The 23642-nt window shown below is 53.6% G+C and overlaps 1 protein-coding gene across 7 annotated transcripts in view; it reads left to right on the top strand.

Annotated features, from left to right (window-relative positions):
• Positions 1 to 23423, top strand: part of CTNNBIP1 (catenin beta interacting protein 1) — a 46578-nt gene extending 23155 nt beyond the window's left edge. For 3 of the 7 annotated variants that reach the window (XM_033115071.1, XM_033115068.1, XM_033115069.1), the window contains 3 exons: positions 3895 to 4013; positions 4629 to 4719; positions 20949 to 21153. In XM_033115071.1, the coding sequence (XP_032970962.1) occupies positions 3918 to 4013; positions 4629 to 4719; positions 20949 to 21007 (246 nt within the window). In that variant the 5' untranslated portion in view covers positions 3895 to 3917 and the 3' untranslated portion in view covers positions 21008 to 21153. The other 4 variants (XM_033115070.1, XM_033115065.1, XM_033115067.1 and 1 more) reach the window with 4 other exon arrangements.
• The last annotated feature ends 219 nt before the right edge of the window (positions 23424 to 23642 follow it).

The following is a 23642-nucleotide window of genomic DNA, read 5'->3' as shown; positions in this document are numbered from 1 at the left end:
GAGTGTGTGTGTGTCAGGGCGGGGGATGTTTCTGTGTGTCTGCAGCGAACGTATGTACCTCCTCATTGCATCTGTCCCAATCACATGTAGTTTTCTGGAATCACTCCCACTTTTTGCATAACACATGGATATCTATGGCATGATACGTAGTCACAGGCTTCTCCTGGCCTCTTCATTTGGATAGTTGATAGCTGTCTGTTTCTTTCTATTTTCCATTCTTTAGCTCATCCATGCCTTTCCCTAGTTAGCTTCCAGAATGTTGTATCTTAAGAGAGGGAGCAGGTCTGTCTCTGACTTGGGCAGTTAACGTGGAGATTTTCTTAGGATTAAGAATGGAAGTGCCACCGTGGTAGGCAAGGGGACCTTTATGGGGTTGCCTGGAGGCCGTAATCGAGAAGCGTCATTACTTTTGGCTCTCGTGGCTGAGGACTGAATAATTGGTGTGTCTAAATTAGTTTCACTTTGGACTTATGCAATTTAAGCACATTTTAATGGAGACCAGTTCTTGATCCCTACAGGGGAGATTAAGAATTCTCAAATGAAGTTCATCTGATGCGTGTCAGAATTGTGATAAGAATGTAATAGCATGTTTGCTTAGATAGGCACCCAACCCGAACCCACTTTAATATCCTTATAACGTTACCAGCGACTGAAATGTCTGTGTCGTTTGGGTTATTATGATTTCTTCTCATCCATTATTAATTTTCTTCACACCAATACCCTGGACGCAGATTTTGTTTAGGATGGAGTGGTGTACACCGGTCACAAAGGTCTGATCCATTTGGATGGGAGCGCGAAGGTGGGACTGTGTGCTCATTGGCACGTTCGGGCCCGATCCAGCCCTGGCTGCTCCTTCTGTCAGGAGGCAGGGCGGGATCAGCTCAGACGAGAGCTGGAAGAATCCTAGAAGACCCCCATTTTTAGAAATGACAAGAATCTTCCCCGAAGCAAGAAGAAACAGTTTCAGTATCAGTCTCTGCCAGGGAACTGTGCTGACGGGGGCGTCACCTGGCCCCAAGCGCACATTCAGGCACCTGTGACCCTAGAAGCCCCCCACCTGGTAATCACAACATGAGAGTGGGAGGTGTCCGGGGACAGGGAGGCTGTGACGGTGGAAGATGATGGAGCGACACCAAACTGTACAGGGTGCCAGGGGTGGAATTGTTGTTCAGAGCAAAATTCTGTAAAATAGACCTCATGTAAACGATTCACAGTGTGTGTACACACACACACAGTCACACACTCACACACATATGCACTCCTGTTGGTTCTGAGCTTGTGTCTCTGTTGGAGGAAGCTTGGCTGGTCAGGAAAGGACAGTGAGGAAGAGGTTCCCATTCACCATGCAGCCAGGACCCATCCTCCTGGGATGTGCAGCAAACCCAGATACATACCCTCGTCTGGGTAGAGCTGGCCCCCAGAATGAATGAGTTAATGAATGAGTGACTGACTGAATGAATGGATCCTGCTCTGGGACCTGGGACTGGGGTGTGGTTTGTGACAGGAGGATCAGAGTAAGAGCCTGAGCCAGACGGGCCTATTGGGTTGGGGGACGTCTGGCAGTGGAACTCTGGTTCTTTTGTGTGTGGCGACACCTAGTGGCCAGTCCCTCGTCTTCCATGCTGTCTTGACAGGACAGAGTTGGAAGATTTTACTCCTGGAAGCCCTCTCTCTGTGTGAAGGCTTCACGGAGCGTTTCAAATGTCCTTTGGACACGATGGCCCATGGCACACAAACTACTTAGGAATGAGAGTCCTTTGGAAAAGCTCAGCCTGGCTCTGGAGGCTGGATTAGGTGCTTTGGTCTCTTTCTACACGATGACATTTGGCCCTAAATTGATGTGGATGATGTGGATGGCAGGGGGCAGCTTAGCCACCACCTGGGCTGTTTATTAAGCACGTGCCAGGCACGGGGCTGGGCTGCAGGAGGACGGGGTGACCGAAGCAGACATGGCCCTGGCCTTCTGGTCAGGTTGGGGAGAGACAAAAGCAAGTATTCCAACAAGGTGCTTTCAGAAAACTGGGACAAGACAGGGCTACGTGACTGGAAGGGCTGGGACAGGGAGGGGTCGGGAGGGAGGGGGAGGATACACAGAACCGGCTCTGGCTTTGCTGTCAGGAAAGGCTCCCTGGAAAGGCGTCTTTGAGTGAGACGAAGGATGAAAAGAATTCAGTTCCAGGCCCAGGGGACACTCAGTGCAAAGGCTGCCGGGGCGGGGGTGGGGGGAGAAGAGCTTCTTGGCACGTTCTAGAAACAGACTGGGGCCAGGAAGGCAGATCGGCAAGGGGAGGAGGAAGGAGCGGGAAGCAGCCCCACCCCCATCCTGTGCAAGGGGGGGGGGCTTGGGGGGGGCCTTGGGGGGGCGCCGCATGGGGTCCTGACAAGGCTTGTGAGTGCATGCTGAGGTAGGGTGAAGCAGGGAGTGGTGTCATCTGTTCTGGCTTTTTCTAAAAAAGATCACTCTGGTGGGGTGGTGGAGTGGAAGGCAGTGAGGGGGTCAGCGTGAGAAGTGAAACCCCAGAACGGAGCTTTCCCGCTCAGCTGTTAGGACGTTGGGGCTGTCCGCAGCCTCTGTGCATGAGGCCACGGACGGCGGGGCCTGCGCTCGTTAGAGATCGTCCTTGAGGCAGGTTACCAGTCTTTCCCCGATACCAGTTAGGCCCTGTTCTGAACCCGGAGGAGGTGGAAGGGGGCAGACAGTAGACGAGGGAGCCTGCGGCTTTCGTGGTGGAAAGGGAGGCCCTGAAGGGGACCCTGTCACATCAGGCATACAGCTGCTACTTAGGCCCCAACTTGCCGGCTCTTTGGCCTATTGTGTGGGCGTTTAGCACCCGGGCCCCTCTTTGCTTATGGGGACTGAGCAGCTGACAGGGGCTCTGCAGGGAAGCTGCTGTTCAGGGCTCTGGCACATTTCTGAGTCCACCCTTTCCATGGAGACCCCCTCCCTAGGAGAGCCCCCCTGCCTGGGAGAGCCTGCTGCTCCAGAGCTCGCTGGCCCCTGATGGATGGATGGTGTGGCGAGTGTCCTAGGCCCGCCAGCCCCGTTCCTTGCCTTGGTCCTCCGAGCATAGCTCCTTGGCACCAGGGCTGCTGAGGCTCCACCCCCACCAGCTGCTGCGTTATTTCTGACTCATCCAGGAGTTACAAATATGTAATCTAAACTCCTCCACACCCGGCTTCCTCTCCACCAGCTCCCGGAGGGGAAACCCTGGGACTTCTCTCCTGGGACGTTTCTGCAGGTCGGGCCCCTGCTACCTGCAGGAGCTGCCCTCCGACAGGTGGGGTGGGCCTGTGAGGGCGGTGGCAGTGAGCCTGGGGGGGTGCCTGTGCCCCACAGCCCCAGGCCCAACTGTCCCCATCAAGGGACTCCTTGGAGCCCAACCCAGTAGCTGGCCTCTTGAACTCGTCAGGGGCTTTCGCTGAGGGAGCTGTCTTGGTGTTTGGGGGCTGTGTACTGACGTCACAGTTTCTCCCGCAAAGGCCCAAGCCAGCTGCCTCTGATCATGTCACTTTTGCTCCTTGTGGCAGTTGGTTGTTTTGAAAACCTGGGATACTTTGGGGCCATGTAGCACATCTCTTGTGGCTCGTAGCCAGAGCCTTGCTGGCAGGGTGGCTAGAAGGTCGGGCTGACTGGTAGTCTGGGTCAGCTCAGCCCCCTGGGCCCGACAGCTCCGTGCACAGAGGAGCCGCCATGCCTGCTCTAGGTTATAGCTGCTCAGTCTGGCGGGGCTCGTGGTGGTGAGGGAGGAACAGGCAGCTCACCACCTGCTCTGGGCTCAGAAACGAGAGCCCGCAGCATAGTGGGCTACATGACAACTCCTGCCAAGCACCGTGTCTCTCTGGGAATATCTCGTCCTGACAGCCCCCATCGCTGTGCTTCTCCTCACTCTGCAGGAGTCTCCAGAGCTGGCCAGGGGATGAACCGCGAGGGGGCCCCCGGGAAGAGTCCGGAGGAGATGTACATTCAGCAGAAGGTCCGCGTGCTGCTCATGCTGAGAAAGATGGGGTCAAACGTGAGTGCCGGTGGTGTGTCACACCACAGCTCCCAGGGAGGGTGCCTGACGGGCAGAGCAGCGGCTGTGGCCACCTCCTGTAGCCACCGTGGTCCAGGAGGGGGGTTGCCGAGCCTGTGGTTTGGCTCTGTGGCTAATTCATGTGGCACAGAGCCCAGCACGTCCAGTTCTGGGGACACTGCTGGGGCAGTCTTCCCACCCTTATGCCAACTTTGGACCAGGTGGGTGAGAATTCTAATGGTCCCGACCTTCCTTTCCTCCCCTCTCCCACCTGCTGAGAGTCTTCTCTCCCGGAGAGGCATCCAAGGGGCACTGGGCAGGACGGGCACCCAGAGGGCAGCACGTGTATGTGCAGGGGCGTTTCTCCAAGTAGGGCCTACGTCTTCCTACAGGCACTTAGCTGCACTAGGTCGTCTGAGGACCGCTGTGCGTAGCAAGGCCTGTGGAACCCGGGGACCAAGTGTCAGGGATGGGAGAGGGATGCTCTCTCTGGAACTGAAGGGTCAAATCTCAGGAACAGAGGCCCAGGGAGCAAAGAAGAATCACGCAGGCCTGGGCAGGTGCCTTCGAGAGCCGTGCGTCCACCCTTCACCTGCAGCTCTCTCGCCCTTGCAGCTGACGGCCAGCGAGGAAGAGTTCCTGCGCACCTACGCGGGGGTGGTCAGCAGCCAGCTCAGCCAGCTGCCACAGCACTCCATCGACCAGGGTGAGTTGAGGGCCAGGGCTCCGGCCACACCCTCCCGGGGCCACCCGGTGGTGGTTCCTTTAGAAGCATAGCCCAGCCGTCCTCCATGAGCTGTCCAGGAGATGGAGACAGGCAGACAGGAAGGGGCCACAGCTCCAGCCTAGTCTCATCCTGCAGGAGGTGAGAAATGGTGGTGCCTGGGGACCCATCACTTCAGAGGTTCTGCTTGTTGCCTTCCTCAGCCTTTGGCCTGACCCATGCCCACCCAGTGCCCTGTCCAGGGACAGCAAAACTGCCCTTGTGTGCTAGGAACTGGCCTGGGCGCAGGCTACGTGGTGGCTGGCGTGTTCCTGTTCCTTACTGTGCTCAAAGGGGAGGCCCCACAGGCCCTGGAAGGCTGTGTGCCCTAGGGAGTTACTTCTTTTTGGAGGTGCCCTCAACCAATCATAATAAGAGTGGCAGGTGACATTTGAGTATATTGTCTAGCAGGCGTGTGCCAAGTGCTTGATACGCGTCGTTTCATTTAATTGGAGTTAGCTACTGTTTACGTTATTTTCACTTAACTGGCAAGGAGACGGGCTCAGAAGCAACAAGTTATTGGCTACCCTTGGTCATGCAGCCAATTACCAGGGGCCCAGGGTGCAGACGTGCAGCCCAGCTCGGGAGCTGGGTTCTGGTTCCGTCACTGTCTGTCCTGGGGCAGCAGGAGGCTGCAGGGCACGTACAGGGCTCCCCTTCTGGAAGCCTTAGCCTGGCCCTGGAGCCCAGATCCTAACCAGCATCTCCATCTAGTCCTTTCCTTTTGTTCTTAGTACACTGACTTAGATTATTGGTCCTAAAATATTGGCGCCTGTGGCGTGTCCCATGTGAGGGACTCCCCTAAGCAGCGTGCTGAGCGGCTTGTTTGTCCATCCATGAGGCCAAAGAGGAAAGCAGGTCTGGCACACAGGGCTGCTTGTCTTGAAGCTGCCCTTTTCCTCCTGGATGTCACAGGGCTCTGCCCTGGCACAGGCCCCAGTTCCTGAGCTCTGACGCTGGGTGTGACCCGGCCTGTGCACCCAACTCAGCAGAAACGTACAGGATGTGCCGGTGCCTCGGGAGGCTCTTGGGGACAGTGGCCTGCCCGGGCCACACTCCTGTGGCCGTCTGTTCTGCACTGACTGCACTACGGGCAGAGCTGCGACGGAGTTGAGGCGGGTGGAGTCTGCTGCTGCTCCCCACCCCACCACGTGGCATATTTCTGGGAGAGCGCTTTTCTCTTCCAGGTTGATCTGGGTTTCTAACATGGGCTCCTCTCCCCTGTTTGCTGAACCATATCTTCTTGAAAACCTCAGGTTTCTGAGTCCCTGGGATGTTTCCTTTCTTCCCACACTAGTCTTGGGTCACTGAGTTAACCTGAATTTGAGCTGAGGTGATAAGTAGGCCTCTAGTAGAATGCTCTTCATGGAAAAAGTAAAAATAAGCTGTAGAATTGCATGTCAGTATAGAAAACAACAAAACAACACTTATACACCCCCCACACACACACACACTCAGGCGTGGACGTGTATAGAAAAAGAAAGCTGAAAGAATATATTCTGTCAAATATATACCAGGCTGTCAAATAGAAAATTTTGATAGAAGGTAGAACTACATAAGGGACTTTCACTTTCCAAGTCACACATTTTTGTAAAACTAGATTTTTTAAACATTGTACACACATTTGTAATAAGAGGTAGTTTAAAAAGTATCATTACAAGAACTTTTTATCTCGAGTAGCTAAACCAACAATTGAGAATAAAAATGAGCTGTCAGTTGTTTAAGGAGGTTACGGTGACCTCACCTGGCCTGAAACCGCTGAGCAGTCAGGAGTGAGTCATAGGCCTGTGGGTGTGACCGTGTGGGCCCCAGAATCCAGGCCGTCCTGAGGGCGGGGCTTTCACAGGACACCCAGACCAGCCACAGACATGTCTCTCTGGAGCTAAACCAGGAGCTGGGGTGGGGGTGGAGGTCATCTGGGGGCTGGTGGCAGGGGTGGCTCTCTGCTGCTGGGGTGCCCTTCAGACTGCCCCTCACTTCCACAGTCGCCTCTGACCTGAACCTTACGGGAAGACATGCACTACAGAAAGCCTCAACCTTTCGGCAGACTGTGTGTTGGAGGTGGGAGGGGGCTGTGCCCGGAAGAGCTTCACAAATACACTGTTATTTTCCTTGTGGGCCTAAAGACACCCCAAAGAGACGCACGATAACAACAACAAAACAGCAACCAGTCCAGTCTCTCCCATTTTGCAAATACATGCCTGAGAGCGGGACCTTACATTTCTGCCCTCGCAGTGGGGCCAAATGGGTCTCAGCTAAAATTCTAGTCTGTCTCCCTTCTCTGCTGGTAGAGCCGACCTCAGCTGATGCCACAAGCATGCTGCTATCAGAGGCTCTGGTGCTGCCCAGGTGGCAAAAGCTCTGGATCATTGCTTCAGTGCACGGAACCCCAGCATGAAAGGACCCCAAAGGCCTAGGAGCACTCCAGGTGATGGGCTTGTCTGTTCTGCCGAAGCCTGGTGTGAGGCCTCCTGCCACTAGGTGGCGCTGTCTCTCAGCAAATGCCCTGAGCTCCCCTCGGGTGCTGGCCGCTGTGATTTATTGCTCTTCCAGCTCCCCTCAGGAGGGGGCCTAAGGCTGCCCAACCAATGGGACAGCAAATGGCATTGGTCCTGGGGTCCTGCCTACCACCTATAGACCTGCACACGCTTCCCTTCTGGGGCTGGAGGGGTCTGGTACCAGGGGCGCTGCTTCCCCTCCCCAGACCCCCCAAGGAGAGTGGACTGGGCATCCCTCCCACACTGCAGTCTGGCCCCTAGCCCTGCACCCAGGCCTCCCAGCCTCCCCTCATCCCATTCTTCCCTTGGTGAACTTGTGTCCAATATCTGCTGGGTCCAGGCAAGTGCTGGAGCATGGCCTGCCCCTTAGGGCTCACTAAATGGTCCCAGCAGAGAGCCCCAGTGGCCCCCGGTACTGAACTGAACAGTGGACCTGCCCGGCGTCTGCTGGTCCAAGACCACCCATGGCAACCTCCTCGTAGGAGCCCTCCTTTTCCTCCCACGTCTTCCATGACACTGCTCTCTCTCCCTCTCTCTGTCTCTTTACCCTGCACCCCACCCCATTTTCTACCTCTCTGCTTATTCCCCCTGTGAGCACCTCCTTTCCCTTCATCGTGTCCTCTCGCCTCTCAGTGTCATACGGTCCCTTGGGAGCTCTCATCCACTCCTGTGACTTCAGAGAGCTCTGGCTGGCGCCCTCAGCCCAGACCCCTCTCCTGACCCCAGAACTCTATGTGCTGATCTCTACGGACCAGCTGGCCACAGACGTCCCACACTCAGCAGATCCAGGTTCATAACCTCCCCCGCCCCAGACTATCCTTCCACCCGTATTCTCTGTCGTGACGAATGTTCGCCCACATACCCACTGTCCTGGGGACCCACCAATCGCTCCCATCTTCCCCAAGTATCTAGTGAGTTACTAAGTCCTTTGATTCTCCTGCCTTAATGCCCCTCAGATCTGCTTCGTCTGAACCCCCATTTTGGTCTGAACCCGTATTCGTTCTTGTCTCGATTGCTGTAAATGGCTCCTAACTGCATGTTGACTTCTCATCTTGCCCCCTGCAGTGCACTATCTATTAATATCTCATAGCCAGAGGGACTTCTAAAGGCTACATCAGCAGGTCTCTTCCTTACTTAAGATCTTTCTGTGGCTCCCTACTACCTTGAGGATAAAATCATACTGTGTATTGGTGCCTTTCTACCTCTGCATTTGCCCCTTGGCTGCCAGGAGCCCAGCCCTGACCCCTGACCCCTGGCTTCCTCAGGCCAGGCCCTTCTGTGATTTTCTTCACACACGTGCGCCTCTGCTGTGCTACTCCCCACACTGTCTCCTGGTTATCTCTTGACAAACTCTGAGCTCCTTGAGCTTGGGACTGTGGCTTACCTCTTTGCATTTGTGGAGTTAGGAGCCCACGGTGCCCCAGAAAGGCAGGAAAGTGGAGCCAGTTCTCTGAGCACTGTTTCCTGCTCCCTGAGAGTGGCCGAACAGACCTGACAGCCAGGCAGGACTGACTTTGAACCAAAGGAAATCAATACTCTGTGGGAAGGTCGTCTTGCTGAGAAGGCCCAGCTGTAGCTTCCAGAGCAGGTTCGGCAAATGCTGAGTTCATTCCTTTATTACCAGCTTCTCTCTCCATAACATATATCGATTGTTTTTCCTGGCTATAAAATAATGCATGGTCATTGTAGAAAACCAGGGAAAGGTAGAAACAGCTGCAAAGCTTTAAGGATTGAATCCTACTACAGAGCTATAATTGCTATTACCTTTTGTTAAATCTTCCGTCAGCCTTTTAAAAATATGTATGTATTTATTTCCATCATAAAGTTGGAACCATATCATATAAACATTTTAATATCCATTTTAACACCCATTCCTTACTTAAGGATAATTTTACAATGTTCTTAAACAATTTTTAGGAAAACATTTTGGCAATTGTATAATATGCAGCCATATGACTGTATCGTAATTTTTGGCCAATCTTTCACTGTTGGTCATATTATTAATGACAATAACAGCAAACAATTGTTGAGCTCCTCCTATGAGCCAGGTTCCTTGTCAAGCAGCATACAAGGGATATCCCAGTGAATCCTCACAATAGCCTGTGAAGCAGGTGATATCACGGGCCCCACTTTCAAGAAGAGACTACAGGCCTGGAGACATTAAGTAATAAGCTCAAGGTCATAGAGCCGTCAGTCAAACACTGCACATCCTTGAGCATAAATCTTCATTAATTTTAAGATAAATTCTAGAAGTGACTTACAGGCCATATGCATCTTTGAGCAGGACAGTGTTTTGCCTGAGGAACAGGTGTGATTCAGGCAGTGAACGTGGTATTTCAGGAGGGCACAAGGAAAATTTGGAAGTTTTCTATTGCCTTGTTATTCTGGATCCTGCAGTGCCTTTGAAAATGCCAGTTCTCTGAGAGCTCCAGTGTCTTCCTGCCCCAGCACTGCTCAGGGCACAGGACGCCCAGCGAGTGCCCATCCAGGCCCCAATGCACTTTACAGTCACCTGCAGAACTGTCACCCTTGTGTGGTGCATCCTATAGGCCTTTGTCAGGGTGTCCGGGGGCTGTGAGGGCCCCGTCTAGACATGGTCCATTTCGTTAAGGAAGCCCTTGTCCATTCTCTTGCCTTTTCTTGGCCCTGGGAGCTGTGTTGCTGGCACGGTGGCTCCTCAGGCCTGTTCCAGCCTCCGTCCTATCACATTCTTTCTCTAAGAGACTTTCCAGGGAAGGTCCCCAGCCTGGAGCCAGCTGGGCTCTCAGAGTTCTGCTGGCTCTCCCCCTCGGAAGCCAAGACTGCTGGCTCAGGGTATGCTGCCAGCAAGCCTAAAATAGGTCATTTGGCCTCAGGGTTACACTGGAACCTTGGTAAAGTAGCTGTGCTCACGGACAAAGCAGCAGGGAGCCAGCATCTCCAAGGGAGTAGCCCACCCACTGCATGGCGCTTCACAGTCGATCACACCACTTGACCCTCTCAGCGGCCCGTGTAGGGGGTGCTGGCACCATCTTCTCCGTTTTACAGCCAACGTTCTTCCTGGAACCCTGTCCCACACCCTTCTATCCTCTGCTCTTTTCACTTCCTCTGTGCAGCCCTCTCTGGCCCCTCCCCGGGCTGGTCACTGCTCGCCATCTCCTGAGCTGCCTGTGGATCTCTCCTTCTGTGTATCCATGATCATATTATGTCAGGAGCCCCGTGGGGCCAGGTCTGTGTTGTGTTCAGCCTGTAGCCCAGCTTCTGGCACAGAACAGGGTTTGCTGGATCCTTGTGGACCGAGCCTCAGAGGAGAATCCTGTGAGAGACTCCTCTGTGTGGACCACCTGCTGGGGGTCCTGGGACCCCTCTCCCCATGGGTGGCTCTGAGGCTTCTCCCAGATGCTCCAGGTGATAAACTCTGGACTGAAATTACAGTCAGGCCCTGGGAGAATTCCAGTCTATGGATGGGAGTTAATCTTTTTTTAACTTTAATCAACTCTTACATGAGAATTACCTGTAATCTAACAGTAATCAAGTTGGACCAAAAAAAAAAAATCACACGTACATTGAATCCAACAGAAAAATCAACCAGAAGGATGTGGTATGTGATAACTTGTGTCAAAGAAAAAGGAAAAACAAAACAAAACCCACAAAGGGGTAAGGAATGTGCTGAAAGGCAGGGCCATTTGCTCAGTTCAGCATCTGGTTCTGGCCAGGGAAGGGCTGGCTGCTTTGACCCTTCCTTCACCAGCTAATGGGTTCTATTGTTTGGAACTGAGAACAAAGGTCTCCAAGCCCTTATGCTACTCTCATTAACCTCCAGACACCCTGTAAGAGGCTGACCTCTGCCGTGAAGAGCCTCAAGGGGCCGCTCTTCCAGCTGTGGGATCCTCGCTCACATGAGCCCATGGGTCTGTGTGCCAGGCGGGCGTGCTGCCAGGTGACCAGGTGATGGTTCCCGCCCTCGAGCTGCCGGCCCAGCACGGCAGGCAGAGGAACAAATGTGTTAAGACCTTGGGGCACACAGATCACAGTATGACTAACCCTGAGGGAGGGGAAACCCACCCAGAAAGCCACAGAGAAGAGGTGCTGTTTGCATGGGTCTTGAAGGATGCGTGGGAATGTGTGGGGGCCGACGGGGTGGAGGGGGTCACAGACTGAGGGAGCCCCTGGAGCCTGACCAGCCTGTGCGCGTGGTGGGGGTCTTCGTGTCCCCCTGAGAGACTGGTGTGGTGGTTGCCAGTTGGGTGGTAAGTGGCTGGAAAGGCCAGTGGGCTCAGGACGGAATTTATTCTGAAGATTTCAGGAGTCACCACGGGCGTGAAGGGGAGGGATAGCCAGGTTGATTGTCCTCTGAGGGTGAGCGCAGAGGAGAGCTCACGGGGCAGAGGGTAAGGCAGGCAGACAGCCAGAAGGTCACCGTGATGCCAGGTACAACATGATGCACGTGCATTTCAGGAGCTGGACGTTTGGGACTGAGAACCTGCAGGCTGGGGGAATAGGTGGGGATGGGGTCTGAGACCAAGGGCCAAGTGGATGGGCAGCTGCAGTGGAGAGGCAGGGAGGGGAGCTCCAAGTGCGAGGTGCCTGTGGGGTCCAGGAGGGGATAGGAGCGCAGTCAGAGCTCAGGTCAAGGTGGGAGTAGATGTAGGACTGGGTGTGAGTGAGGGCAGGGGGTGACCTGGTGAGGACAGCGGGTGGGGACGGACAGGGCAGCTCTAGGAGAAGGGGAGCATCGGCAGGGTCCCTCTCAGGGTCCCCTGGGCTTGTAAGTAAGAAGTCAGTGGTGACTTTTCCCGAAACAGTTTCTGGGGAGCCCCCCCGCCCCAGAGGCCAGATTGCTGCGTGCCAGGGAGGAAATGGGACGTGAGGCAATGGAAGCAAGAGGACAGGTCTCTTTCAGAATGTTGGCCGAGGAGGGACCACAGCTCCTGGGTGGGGAGTGGAGGTCAGGGGACTGTGGAGCATTGAGTTCTCCGAGTGTGGCCCTGGGCCCCCACCCTGAATTGCCAAGGGTAGTCATTGAAATGCTGACTCCTGGGCCCTGCCCCAGTCCTAGGAATTAGAATCTGCATTTGAAACAACTCCCAAGGTGACTAGGCCCCAACTAGAACTTGAGACCATGACAGGACGTGAAGAGGGTTGTTCCTGACCCCTGAAGGGAGCCACCACTCCTTCCAGATGCTGTCCCTTCCCTGCAGCCAAGCTGTCTGGTCTAGGAGCTTTCAGTTTCTGGTAGACCAGAGAGTTAGAGCGGAGAATGGGTGCCTCACCTGGGGAGGCAAAGACCAGAGGTGGGCGGGTGCGTTAGCCTCAGCAGGGGTGGGGAGGGGGTGATATGGGTTTTGGGGAGCCGGGCTGGGACTAGAGCAGGGATTATGGGGGGCGGGGCTGGGACTAGAGCAGAGGTTATGGGGGGCGGGGCTGGGACTAGAGCAGGGGGATTGGGGGCCGGGGCTGGGACTAGAGCAGAGCAGGTAGAACCCGAGTTATGACCCCACAAGATGCTGTTTGTGATACTTGATCATGGTTGGTCAGATGGCTGAGACAGGTGTGATTCATATATTTCACAGCTGAGGAAACCGCAGTGGATGTGCAGGGACTCCCCCTGCACTGCACAAGGAGGCAGGGTCAGACCCAGGCCGGGACCCAGGGTATCAGAGTCCCCCAAGGTAGCCCAAGCTCAGGAGGGCCCTCGATGGCTGGTCAGGCGGCCCAGCGCCCCTCCCAGGAGCCAGGTTCACGTCTTGGCCCACATGCCCTCTTCCAGCAGCCTGGGTGTCTGGTGATAAGGTAGTCAGCCAGGAGCTCAGTAGGTGCCACTAAGCCTGGAGCCTGCTTGGCTGCTGAGACCTTGGTGTATCAGGGCTGCTGTCCCCATGGCAACCAGTGTCTTGCTGTCTCTGGGTAAAAGCCATCTCCTGGGAACTTTGGGCATCAGAGCTGATACGTATAGAAGCCCAGGGCTGCTAGGCTGCAGCTGCTAAAAACAGCATGTGCCACCCAGCCGTCTGGGTCTGTGGGAGGAACCTAGTCGGGGATGGTGCCTGAGCCTCATCCCCGTGGAAACTTCCCCCCTTAGAGGAGTGTCTGGGACCTGTTTTCCCAGGAGCCTTGCCACCTTGCTCATCTCCCCAGAGCCGGTAGCTGAGTGTTGAGGTGCCAGGTAGCAGATGCTAGTTGGTACTGACGGCAAGATAACGAGCTCACAGGGTGAAGATACCACAGCCAAAAACTGTATGGCCAGAGAAGGGGACAGACATCATGTTTCCTCTCCCGCCCCTGGCTGTGAGCATGGGGGATGGCCTGGGCGGCAGGTCGGGTTCCCTGGATGGCTTTGAAGCACTTAGCCAGAGTTCCTTCTCCTCGCTGTCTCCTGCTTCCGGCAGCCATGGGAATTTGGAGATGGGGTTTCAGGGTTGTATTTCTGAGTTTTTCAGGCCGCAGAGGTTTGCCCTCATTAAGAAGCTGTTAGGCCCCTGAAGAGACCATGAGTCATGAGGTCCCTGCGCCACGAACATCTGACCCTGGAGTAGTCCTGAAAAGCCCTGGCCCGCGAGAGGTGTGAGGGTTTCAGAGAGGCTCCTGTCCCCAGAGCACGTGCCAAGGGGGGCTGGACTTGGAAGAGCCCATGGCTCCAAGTCAGGTAATGGAGGTGCCTCCATCCATGGCTGATGCCACTCTGGGAATCCCCCTTTTTTCTGGTGACATCTGCCCAGGGCTGTGTCCTGGACTCGGGCCCGAGGCCAGCAGCCTTTGGGAGCTGGACCAGGCCTTGTGTACCTTGTGTCCATTTCTAGGCTAGGGTTTGCCCTCAGGGCTGTCTTCTGTCTCCCCGGCCACCTTTGAGCACCAGCTCTGAGCTGGACTTTGCAGGATCTGGAGCTGGAAGAGCTCTCGAGTCGGTGTGTCCCCTGCAGCCTGTACACTCGGCATATCGTAGCCGCTGGCAGGCCTTGTCCTTCCTCACACGGTCTCTCTCTGCTGGGTCCCTCCAGTGTTGGGAGCTGTCATCCGCCCTGCGGCCTGAGCCCAGCTCTGTGTGAGCTCCAGCGCCATGCTTTTCCAGGACTGAGCTCTGAGGTCCTGGAAAAGGATGGGGGGCTCCCCGAGGACTTCCCTCCCAGGTCTAAGGAATGGAAGCTGTGAGTACCCCTACCTACCCCTCAGCCCCAGGGCTGCAGCCATGGCCGTGTTCATCCACTAGCACTGAACCAGCTGTGAACATACAGCCGCAAGGAGTACGTTCTGGCAATTTAGGAAACAGATTGCTGTGCCTAGTGTATTGATGAAAAGACCTTTGCAAGACTTTAACTTAGTGCCTCAAATACCAAGAGCGATTCTCCAGACATTGGGGGCTGTGTCTGAGGACCCTGAGGGCTTTCTCCAAAGCATACTGCCCCTGCCCCCTGCACCCCAACACCCTGTCGTGAGCAGAGCTTCCTGATGGCAGCATGCAGCTTCCCTTCGGTCAGCCGGGCATGGGCCGAGGGTGGTGCTGGCGTGTGGAGCCTGTTCTGGGCCTTGGATTCTGCTGTTGTGAATTCATCCTGAGCTTGCAAACAGACCAGTGACCCCATTGTCTGTCTCCCGCCCCCGGCCAGGGGCCAGCTTCCCTTTTATAAGCTCTCACATATTTGTCATTTTTCTCTCCCCAGTCACTTGACTGGACTCTGTTACAGGGGCACAGCTGGCATTGGGCGTGGGATGGGATGGCCTGCTGGGTGCCCTGCCCTGGTTCAGGGAGCTGTGCCCTCACCGGCACCTTGGCCCTGCTTTCCATAGCAGGTGAGCCATGGGACTAGGGGTGCGTCTGGCAGAGCAGCAGTCCAGGGCAGGGCGTGGGGTTTGGGACAGGGGCCCGGATTCAGGACTACTCCCAGGTTGGCATTCTGGGTTCATGCTGAATTTTCTCCAAGGCACCTCAGGGCTGCCGTGGTGTTGTGTTTTAAATCCTGTGTCTTGGTTCCATTCCGATCGGGATGGATGGGTTGCTCCAGTCCCTGCTGGAATGTGAACAGCCACAGTGCTCTGGGTGAGTGGGGAGGGCAGGCATTTCCTTCTCCTGAGAGCAAACAGCAAGTGTGTAGTGGCCGTGAAGGCGTGGAGTGCGGAGTCCGAGTCCGGTCCTCCCTCTGCCTCTGATTCACTGAGTTGCTTCTCTCTCTGAGCTTTCGGGTTCCTCATCTATAAAATAACGATTCGTCCTGTAGCTCAGGAAGTTTCCCAGGTGCTGTGAATATGTGAGTGAACAAGACAAAGTCCCTGATCATATGGAACGTGCTTTCCAGTGGGGACACAAAAGTCACACCAGTATGTAACTCCACGGATTGTGCTGAGGGACTGACGCAAACTACAGCCGCCTGATGACACAGACACATTTAGAAGCTGTGGTCAGGGAGGGCCTGGGGAGATGAATTTGCACAGAGACCGGCATGAAGTACGAAAGCTGAGATGGACTCGGGGAGAAGCACTGAGGCCAAGGAAACGGCAAGTGCAAAGGTCCTGAGGTGCAAGTTACTCATGCCTGGAAGACAGCCTGGCGGCTGGAGCCCAGTGAGGGGAGGGTGTGTGTAAAAGGAGGAGATGAAGAGGCAGGCAGAGGCCAGGTCGTGCTGGGTCTCACAGGCCATCGTATGGAGTTTAGAATTTACTCTGAGTGTGATGAGAAATCCTGCAATAAAAAGGCTTTGGAGAGTTTGAGCAAAGGAGTGGCTGTGTTTTTAAGAACTTCCTTCTGACTGCTGTGTGGAAAATGGACCATCGGGAGCCAGAGTAGGGAGATCCAGGAAAAGGGGTACAAGAGGCTAGTGAGGGGTAGAGGTGGTCTGGACCAGGGTGGTGGTAGGGAGAATGGTAATGTATTCAGGATATATTTTAAAAGTAGAGTCAATAGGATTTGTTGATGTGTTGTGTGCGAGGTAGCAGGGGGTGAGGGGAGGAGGAATAAGGAAGCCCCCAGGGTTTTGACCAGCAACTAAAGGATGGAGGAGCCATCCGCTGAGGTGAGGAAGGCTGCGGGTGGGGCAGGCTTGGCAGCCGCACCATTTCACCTCCCCCCAGCAGTGTGTGCGGGTTCCATTTCTGCACATCCTTGCTCACGCTTGTTGTTGTCTCTTTTTGGTTCCAGCCATCCTAGTGGGTGTGAAGTGGTATCTCACTGTGGTTTTGATTTGCATTTCCATAATGACTGATGATATTCAGCATCTTTTCATGTGCTTGTTGACCGTTGGTGTATCTTCTTTGGAGACATGTCTATTCAAGTTCTTGGTCCATTTTCAAAATTGGGTTGTTTGACTTTTTATTGAGTTATTTATAACTATGTCCCAGATACCAGTCCCTTACCAGATATATGCGTTGCAAATATCTTCTCATTTTTATTAATACTTTGTTTTTAAACTTTTTAAAAATTTATTTTAAGTATGTTTTTCCAGGATCCATCAGCTCCAAGTCAAGTGGTGGTTTCAATCTAGTGGTGGAGGGCGCAGCTCACAGCGGCCCATGTGGGGATCGAACCGGCAACCTTGTTAAGAGCACCGAGCTCTAACCGACTGAGCTAACCAGCCGCCCCTATTAATACTGTTTTTATAGTATTCTTTGAAGCATAACTGTTTTTAACTTTGATAGAGCCCAGATTATCTATTTTTTTCTTTTGTTACTTGTGCTTTGGGTGCCATAGCTAAGAAACCATTTCCTAACCCAAAGTCATGAAGATTTACTCTTATGTTTTTTTCTAAGGGTTTTATAATGTTAGCTCCTATATTTAGGTCGTTGGTCCATTTTGAGTTATTTTTTGTATATGGTGTGTGGTAAGGGTCCAGCTTCATCCTGCACATGTGAATATCCAGTTGTCTCAGTACCATTTGTTCAGTCCTTTCCCATTGAGTTGCCTTGGCACCCTTGTCAAAACTCGATTGACCATAAATGTCACGGTGTATTTCTGAACTCTCAATTCTATCCCATTGATCTACATGCTTATCCTTATGCCAGTTGCACCCAGTCTTGTTCACTGTAGCTTTGGAGTAACTTTTGAAATCCGAAAGTGTGAGTCCAACTTTGTTCTTCTTTCTCAAGATTATTTTGGCAATTTTGGACCCTTCACGTTTTCATATGAATTTTAGGAGCAGCTGGTCAATTTCTGCCCAAAAAGGCAGCTGGGATTTTAATAGGGATTGTGTTGAATTTCTTTCAATGATGTTTTGTACTTTTTAGAGTACAAATTTTACACTTCAGTTGTTAAATGTATTCTTAATTATTTTATTATTTTAGATGCTATTGTAGATGAAATCGTTTTCTTAATTTCCTTTTCAGATTGTTCAGTGCTAGGGTATAGAAATACAAATGATTTTGGTATTTTGACCTTGTCTCCTATAACTTTAACTTGTTTATCAGTTCTAATCGTTTTTTAGGGGATGCTTTAAGATTTTCTGTATACGAGATCCATGTCACCTACAAATAGTTTTACTTCTTCCTTTCCAATTTGGAGATTTTTATTTCTTTTTCTTGCCTAATTGCCCTGGATAGAACCTTCAACACAATATTTAATAGAAAGGGTAAGAATAGACATCCTTTTCTTGAACCTGATCTTGAACGGAGAGTGCTTTCAGTCTTTCATCGTTAAATATGATAATAGCTGCGGGTGTTTGGTAAATGCCCTTTATCAGATTGAGAAAATTCCCTTCTATTCCTAGTGTGCTATGTGTTTTTAACATGAAGTGGTGTTTCATTTTGTCAGATGTGTTTTCTATGTCTAATCAGGTGATTATGTGGTGTTTGTCCTTTTCTCTATTGATCTGACATATTACATTGATTTTCAGATGTTAAACCAACATTGCATTCCTGGGCTAAATCTCACTTAGAATAGGTAATAATTTTTATGTGTTACTGTATTCAGTTTGCTAGTATTTTGTTGGGTATTTTTGCATGTCATAGGTATTATGAATATGTATAGTTATAGGAAATACTGGTCTGTAATGTCTTCGTCTGGTTTGGGCTATTTTTATCTTTTAATGGATTAGAGAGTATGGAACAGGAGAGACTGATCAGCTTCTCCCCTCCTGTACTCACCCACATCTGGTGGGAAGGGACAGGCAGAAGCTCTGAGGCGGAGTCCAGGCAGTGTCAGCAGAGGTACCAGCGGGGTAGACACAGCCCCATCTGTAAAATGAGATAGGAATCCTCGCCAACTGCCTGGAGGTGGTGGGCTGGGCCTGCTGGCTTCTTTGCAGCATCTTCCTGTTCTGAGCCCTGTGATTCCAGGAGAGTGAGAGCACCCAAGGGAGACATCACATACTGGCCTTTAGAGAAGAAGGGAGGATCGTGGTGATCAACCTCTGAGGGCCCTCCTGGCTCTAAAGCTCTAACAGCTTGAATCATGATAAATGATTGAGCAGCTCACTCTCCCTGGTAGGTAACTGGCCCAACTGTCATGGACAAAAGGAGAGGGAAAAGGTGCATCCTTGCCTAGAGGCCTGCCGGGTTCATGATCAGGCCCTTGTTGAACGATGAGTGCCTGGCCAGCTGGTGGTAAGGATGGGTCAGAAAATGTTCTGCAAGAGCCTGCTCCCTCTTGGGGCCCGAGGGAAAGTAGAGCCCTGTGGTGAGGCCTGGAAAATAGCACCGTCCTTTAGGAACAGAACAGGGCCTGGGATGGGCAGCAGCTCTGCAGGCCCTTTCCACGCCTGGCTCCAGCAGCAGAGCAGGTGGCCCTATAGATGAGAGCCATGGCTTCCCAGCCTTTCACACCGCAGCCAGGGCTGGGGTGACCAGCTGGCAGTGTGGCACGGGTGGGACTCTGGTAAATCCTCTGCCTCAGGTGTCTCATCAGAGTCCCTGTGTGACCTTGAGGAGGTTACTTTCTTTCCCAAGTCTCAGAGGGTAGCCCGGGTACACACACCGGGCAGCTGCGGTGTTGGGAGCCCGGCCCCTGGGTCTGGTGTCCTCCAAGGAGTCAGTGGCCATTCCCTCTGCTGACCCTCCATTCCCACCTGGGACAGCCAGTGCTATTTCTGTGCCTGCAGCTCAGTACAGAGGTCTAAGGTCCCTGGGAGAAAGCCCCAACACAGGCAAGGAAAGAAGCGAGTGGGCTGCCACTGCCCATTGCTGCCGAGGCATCCTGTGCTGACAACTCCACTTTCACAGTCAGCCTCTAGCCCCCCACTGATTATCGAGCTGGGGAGGCGGCACTCGGGAAAAGCCGGCATCTGTTAGGTAACTAGCTCAGCTGCCATGCAGGGTATGATGTAATCCTGGATTCTGTGGTTGCTAGGAAAATTCTGCCTGCTGATACTGCGTGGTCCCAGGACTGAGGTGAGAACAGAGTGTTCCCGAGAAGAGAGGGGAAGGATTTGTAGGGCTTTCCAAGGAAAGGAGCCCCATCCCAAAGAGTCAGACACTCTGAGCTCCTTTCCAGAAGCTTATTCACCTTCTCAGGAATAGAGGGTGTGCTGGTGTCAGCAGAACCCCGTCAGGCAGGGTGAGGTGTGCGGGGCAGGGTTACAGCACCTTGTGCTCTGGTGCCACACAGAAGGCACGTCTGTGGTGTTCCATCTGGTGGACGGGTCCTCCTTCTGCAGCGCCCGTGGTGGGGTGCAGCCTCCGCACCTCCATGAGGCGGGACAGTCAGGAAGGAGGTCAGTAGAAAGCTGCTAGTGTGAGAGAGCGACGGCCCTGTGTGTGGACAAAGATAGCCAACACCATGCCTGGGGGGTGGGGTGCGGAATCCTGCCCTCTCCCCGGCTCCATTTCATAGGCCAGAAGCCTCACTGCCACCACCCACACCGGTTCACCCTTCAGTGGCCTTTCTGTGTCTGCTCCTCCCATCCTCCCCTCCCAGGAGAATTCCCAGTTAGGACAGAAGAGAAGTATGTCAGAAAGGCCACGGGCAGCACGCTGTTACTGTTCTGGGCACAACCCAGCAAAGGGGGAGAAAGTAGCAGGACTCAGGGAGGTCCAGGCCCAGGGCCCAGGAGGCTTTGTGGGACCTGCCCTGCAGAGTCTGGCTCAGGCAGCTCCTTCCTTCCCCAGCAGCTTGGCGGGGCGGGACGGGGGCGGACAGGTCAGTATTTCAAGCAATTTCCCTCCTCCCTCCTGCCTTTTCTGGCCGCATGTCAGAGCCTGTCTTACGGAAAACAAGACAAAGGAAGTGATTTCATGAGTGCCTGGACCAGCATCTCAAATCCACGATTAAAAACAACAATAATAAAGATTATGGCCATTATCTGTCTCTGTAGGAGCCAGGCTGGCTGCAAGCTGGAAATGGGCCTGGCCATGCTCCTTGGAGCAGGTGTTGGGTTTGGACAAAGAGGAATGGCTATTAGAAATCATAATGAAGAAGGTCCTCCAAAGGGATCAAAATAAGAGTCTCAAGAAGAAAGAGGGAGGTTCCCAAGGGCCCTGGGTTTTGGTGATCTTGAAGCAAGGGATGTGAGCCGGTCCCTGCTCCAGGAGCAGCAGCCGTGGGTTTTCCTCACGCTCACCTCTTAGCCTTGAGCAGGCCTCTGAGCCTCAACCCTGCAGCCCTGCAGCCCTGCAGCCAGGCTGCTGGGAGGACCCAGAGGAAAGGTAGGCTTCCTTGGAAGGCCCCTCTCTGGGTGGACTGATGCTGCACCTAAGGGCTGTGGCCTCCTTGCCTGGTCCCAGGTTGCAGCCCATTGCCAGAGGTCCACCCAGCAATTCTCTTCTCCTGGTCTGCAGGTGCAGAGGATGTGGTGATGGCGTTTTCCAGATCGGAGACGGAGGACCGGAGGCAGTAGCTGTGAACCCCTTGGAACACGCTGGAAGCTGGCACAGGCCAAGAGATCTGTGTGGACCTCGGCCGGCTGAGTGGCAGCAGGTCCCCTTCCCCACCCCTGCCCCACTCCACCCCACCCTACCCCATGGCCACTCAGCGGGGCTGGCATCGAGGGAGACACCAGTGATGCAGTTATGATTGGCTTGAAGGGACGGACTCACGATTGGCTGCAGGAAGAAACCTTTTTATTTTTAAATCTTGACCAATGGAAACCTTTTATTTTTATTTCTGACTCTTTATTTTTTTTAAAATTTGCGCCTCGGTATATGGCTTCCCAGGAAGCTCTCCGAGCTCTGGTGCTTTATTTAGGTCATGTTTTAGGAATGTGAAGAGGTCGGATTGGCTGCTCAAACTGGAAATGGATTTTGATTGGCTGGCTAATGGGAAACTTTTTTTTTCTTTGATTGGCTGCAGGTGTTCTGCTGGGAGCAACAGCTTCTCTCTTTTGAATGCTGAAAACAGGGTTTGGGACATTGGTTGTTATATTTGACTTGAAAAAAAAAAGAAACCAAGTGCGCTTTGCAATATTTATTACACAAAGAGCTTGCTGCTGCTTTCACATGCTCTGTTTATGTTTGCATTTGATTGGCTTTCCATACGTGTGTTTGGTTTCCCATTGGCTCACCCCTGACACCCGTTGCCATGGCCTCACCGCCACTCTGCTGTGCACGGTCCCTCTGCAGCCCAGGGTCCACCTGGAAAGTGCATTTCCTTTAATGACCACACCTGGCTCCACCAGCAAGGGGACCTTGAGAACCCCAAGCAGGGTCCACAGCTGGAAAACACGGTTCCCAAGGAGGTTGGTGTTGTCGTGAAGGAGCAGCCCAGGACTTAGAGGTGACTATTAGCCAGGATGTATGTGCATCACTTCCAGGAATTGGCAGCCAGCCAGCTTCCTTAGGCGAGAATAGAATTGCTTGACTGTCCGGGCCTCTCCGGCCTGCTCGTGCTGAGCAGAGGCGCTACACTGGGTGGATGGCTCTGCCTTTCGCCATTTCCTCCATATCCCTCTTCCTGAGGCCTCACCTGGGGGTTCCTCCTGTAAGGACAGGAGCTGCTCCCTCACCTGGGGGTTCCTCCTGTAAGGACAGGAGCTGCTCCCTCACATGGGGGTTCCTCCTGTAAGGACAGTGTAGCACAGGCTTTGGCCCCGGAGTCCAGAACCCACACAACAGCCCCAGCTTGGCTCGCAAAGCCCGGGAGCCTTTGGCTCCAAACACCCACCCCTGACCTCCCCCAGCCATGCTCCCAAGGTGTCTGCTGCAGGGACAGTAGGTCCTGGCCGGCTGGAGTTCCCTTATCCGAGGCCGGTGCCCCTCACTGCTGGGCCTTCTGAAGGGTGTCTCTCTATGTCAGCCTGGAAGGAACAGCGTCATTGTTTAGTTGTGAAGTGCATCACTGGGCAAGGCCCACCAGGCTGGTCCTCAATCCTGACCCCAGAAACCCAGAGCAGCGGTCTTTGAATGGCTGCAGGTACCCCACGTCTTCCCACTTGCCTTCCGCCTTCCCCTGCAGGCGGCCTGCCCTCTCCCTGCATCTCTCACAGGAGTGGAATCTAGGTGGGGAGGTAGAGGAAGAAGCAGGCCTGGGGAGGGGACGCCACCACCCTCCCCCTGAGGTAGTTGGCTCAGGCCCTCTTCTTGCCTGCTTACCCAGAGCCAGGAGAAGACTCTCAGAGCCAAATACCCGCTTCTCAGGGCTTGGGGCTGTCGTGGAGCAACGGAGCTAAATGCCAGTGTGTCCCAGGCCTGAGACACACTGGAGAGCCCGACGGCTGGTGGATGCTTCCTGGTGCTGGGTCTTGCCCCAGAAGGAGGACTTGCGTGTCATGGCCTAGACACCGCATCCTCCACACACGGCCCCTGGCCCTAGTCAGTTGACCGTTAACTGCAAAGGCCATCGGTCCCCAGGAGACGAGGACTGTGGGGACCCCAGCAGGGGCCCGAGAACATCTTCCTCCAGGGAGGGAGTGCATGTGTGCACGTGCATGAGTGAGCACACACACACACCCACACACTCACATGCACACTCAGCTCAGTGGCCTGCAGCTCCAGCTGAGCCCCTGGGGAAAGGTGAGTTTTTTCAGTCCCTCTCCCCCCCCAGGTTGTAATATCTGTTATCAGGTGTAGATGCCAGTGTTGCTGGCTGCCCCCTCTCTTTGTACCTGTAGCTCCCGCAAAGGGTCTGTGTCCTGGCCCTTGGTGTGTTTTCTGCCCCAGCCTGTCTTTGTCAAGGTCATGGGCCTTCCTCTTGTAACAGTGACAGTCCTGATCTGTCTCATCTTCTGAAGAAAAGTGAAAGTGTTGCCGTGGCTTCTTATTTCAACTAAAAATATATATGTTGGAGAGAAAAATTAACAATAAAGATTTTTAATAGCTTGGTACGTGAGCTCACTTATCTCCCTCAGAGTTGGGTGTATTCACTGAATTCCCGCATCACATGGGCCGTGCTGCTGGGGCCCTCCTTCCCCAAGGAGGCGCCAAGCAGGGACAAAACAGCTTGCTCATTGAGTTGTCTGTGATCTGGAGTAGAGCTCAGGGTTTGGAAGAATTTCCAGGTCTACCCAGCCCGACTGACAGGTCTGTAGGAAGGTCGAG

Source organism: Rhinolophus ferrumequinum, chromosome 9 (assembly GCF_004115265.2).
Source record: "Rhinolophus ferrumequinum isolate MPI-CBG mRhiFer1 chromosome 9, mRhiFer1_v1.p, whole genome shotgun sequence".
In the NCBI taxonomy this organism is placed as follows: Eukaryota; Metazoa; Chordata; class Mammalia; order Chiroptera; family Rhinolophidae; genus Rhinolophus; species Rhinolophus ferrumequinum.
Note: the sequence above shows the minus strand (reverse complement) of the source record. Positions and strands in the feature narration are given on the sequence as shown.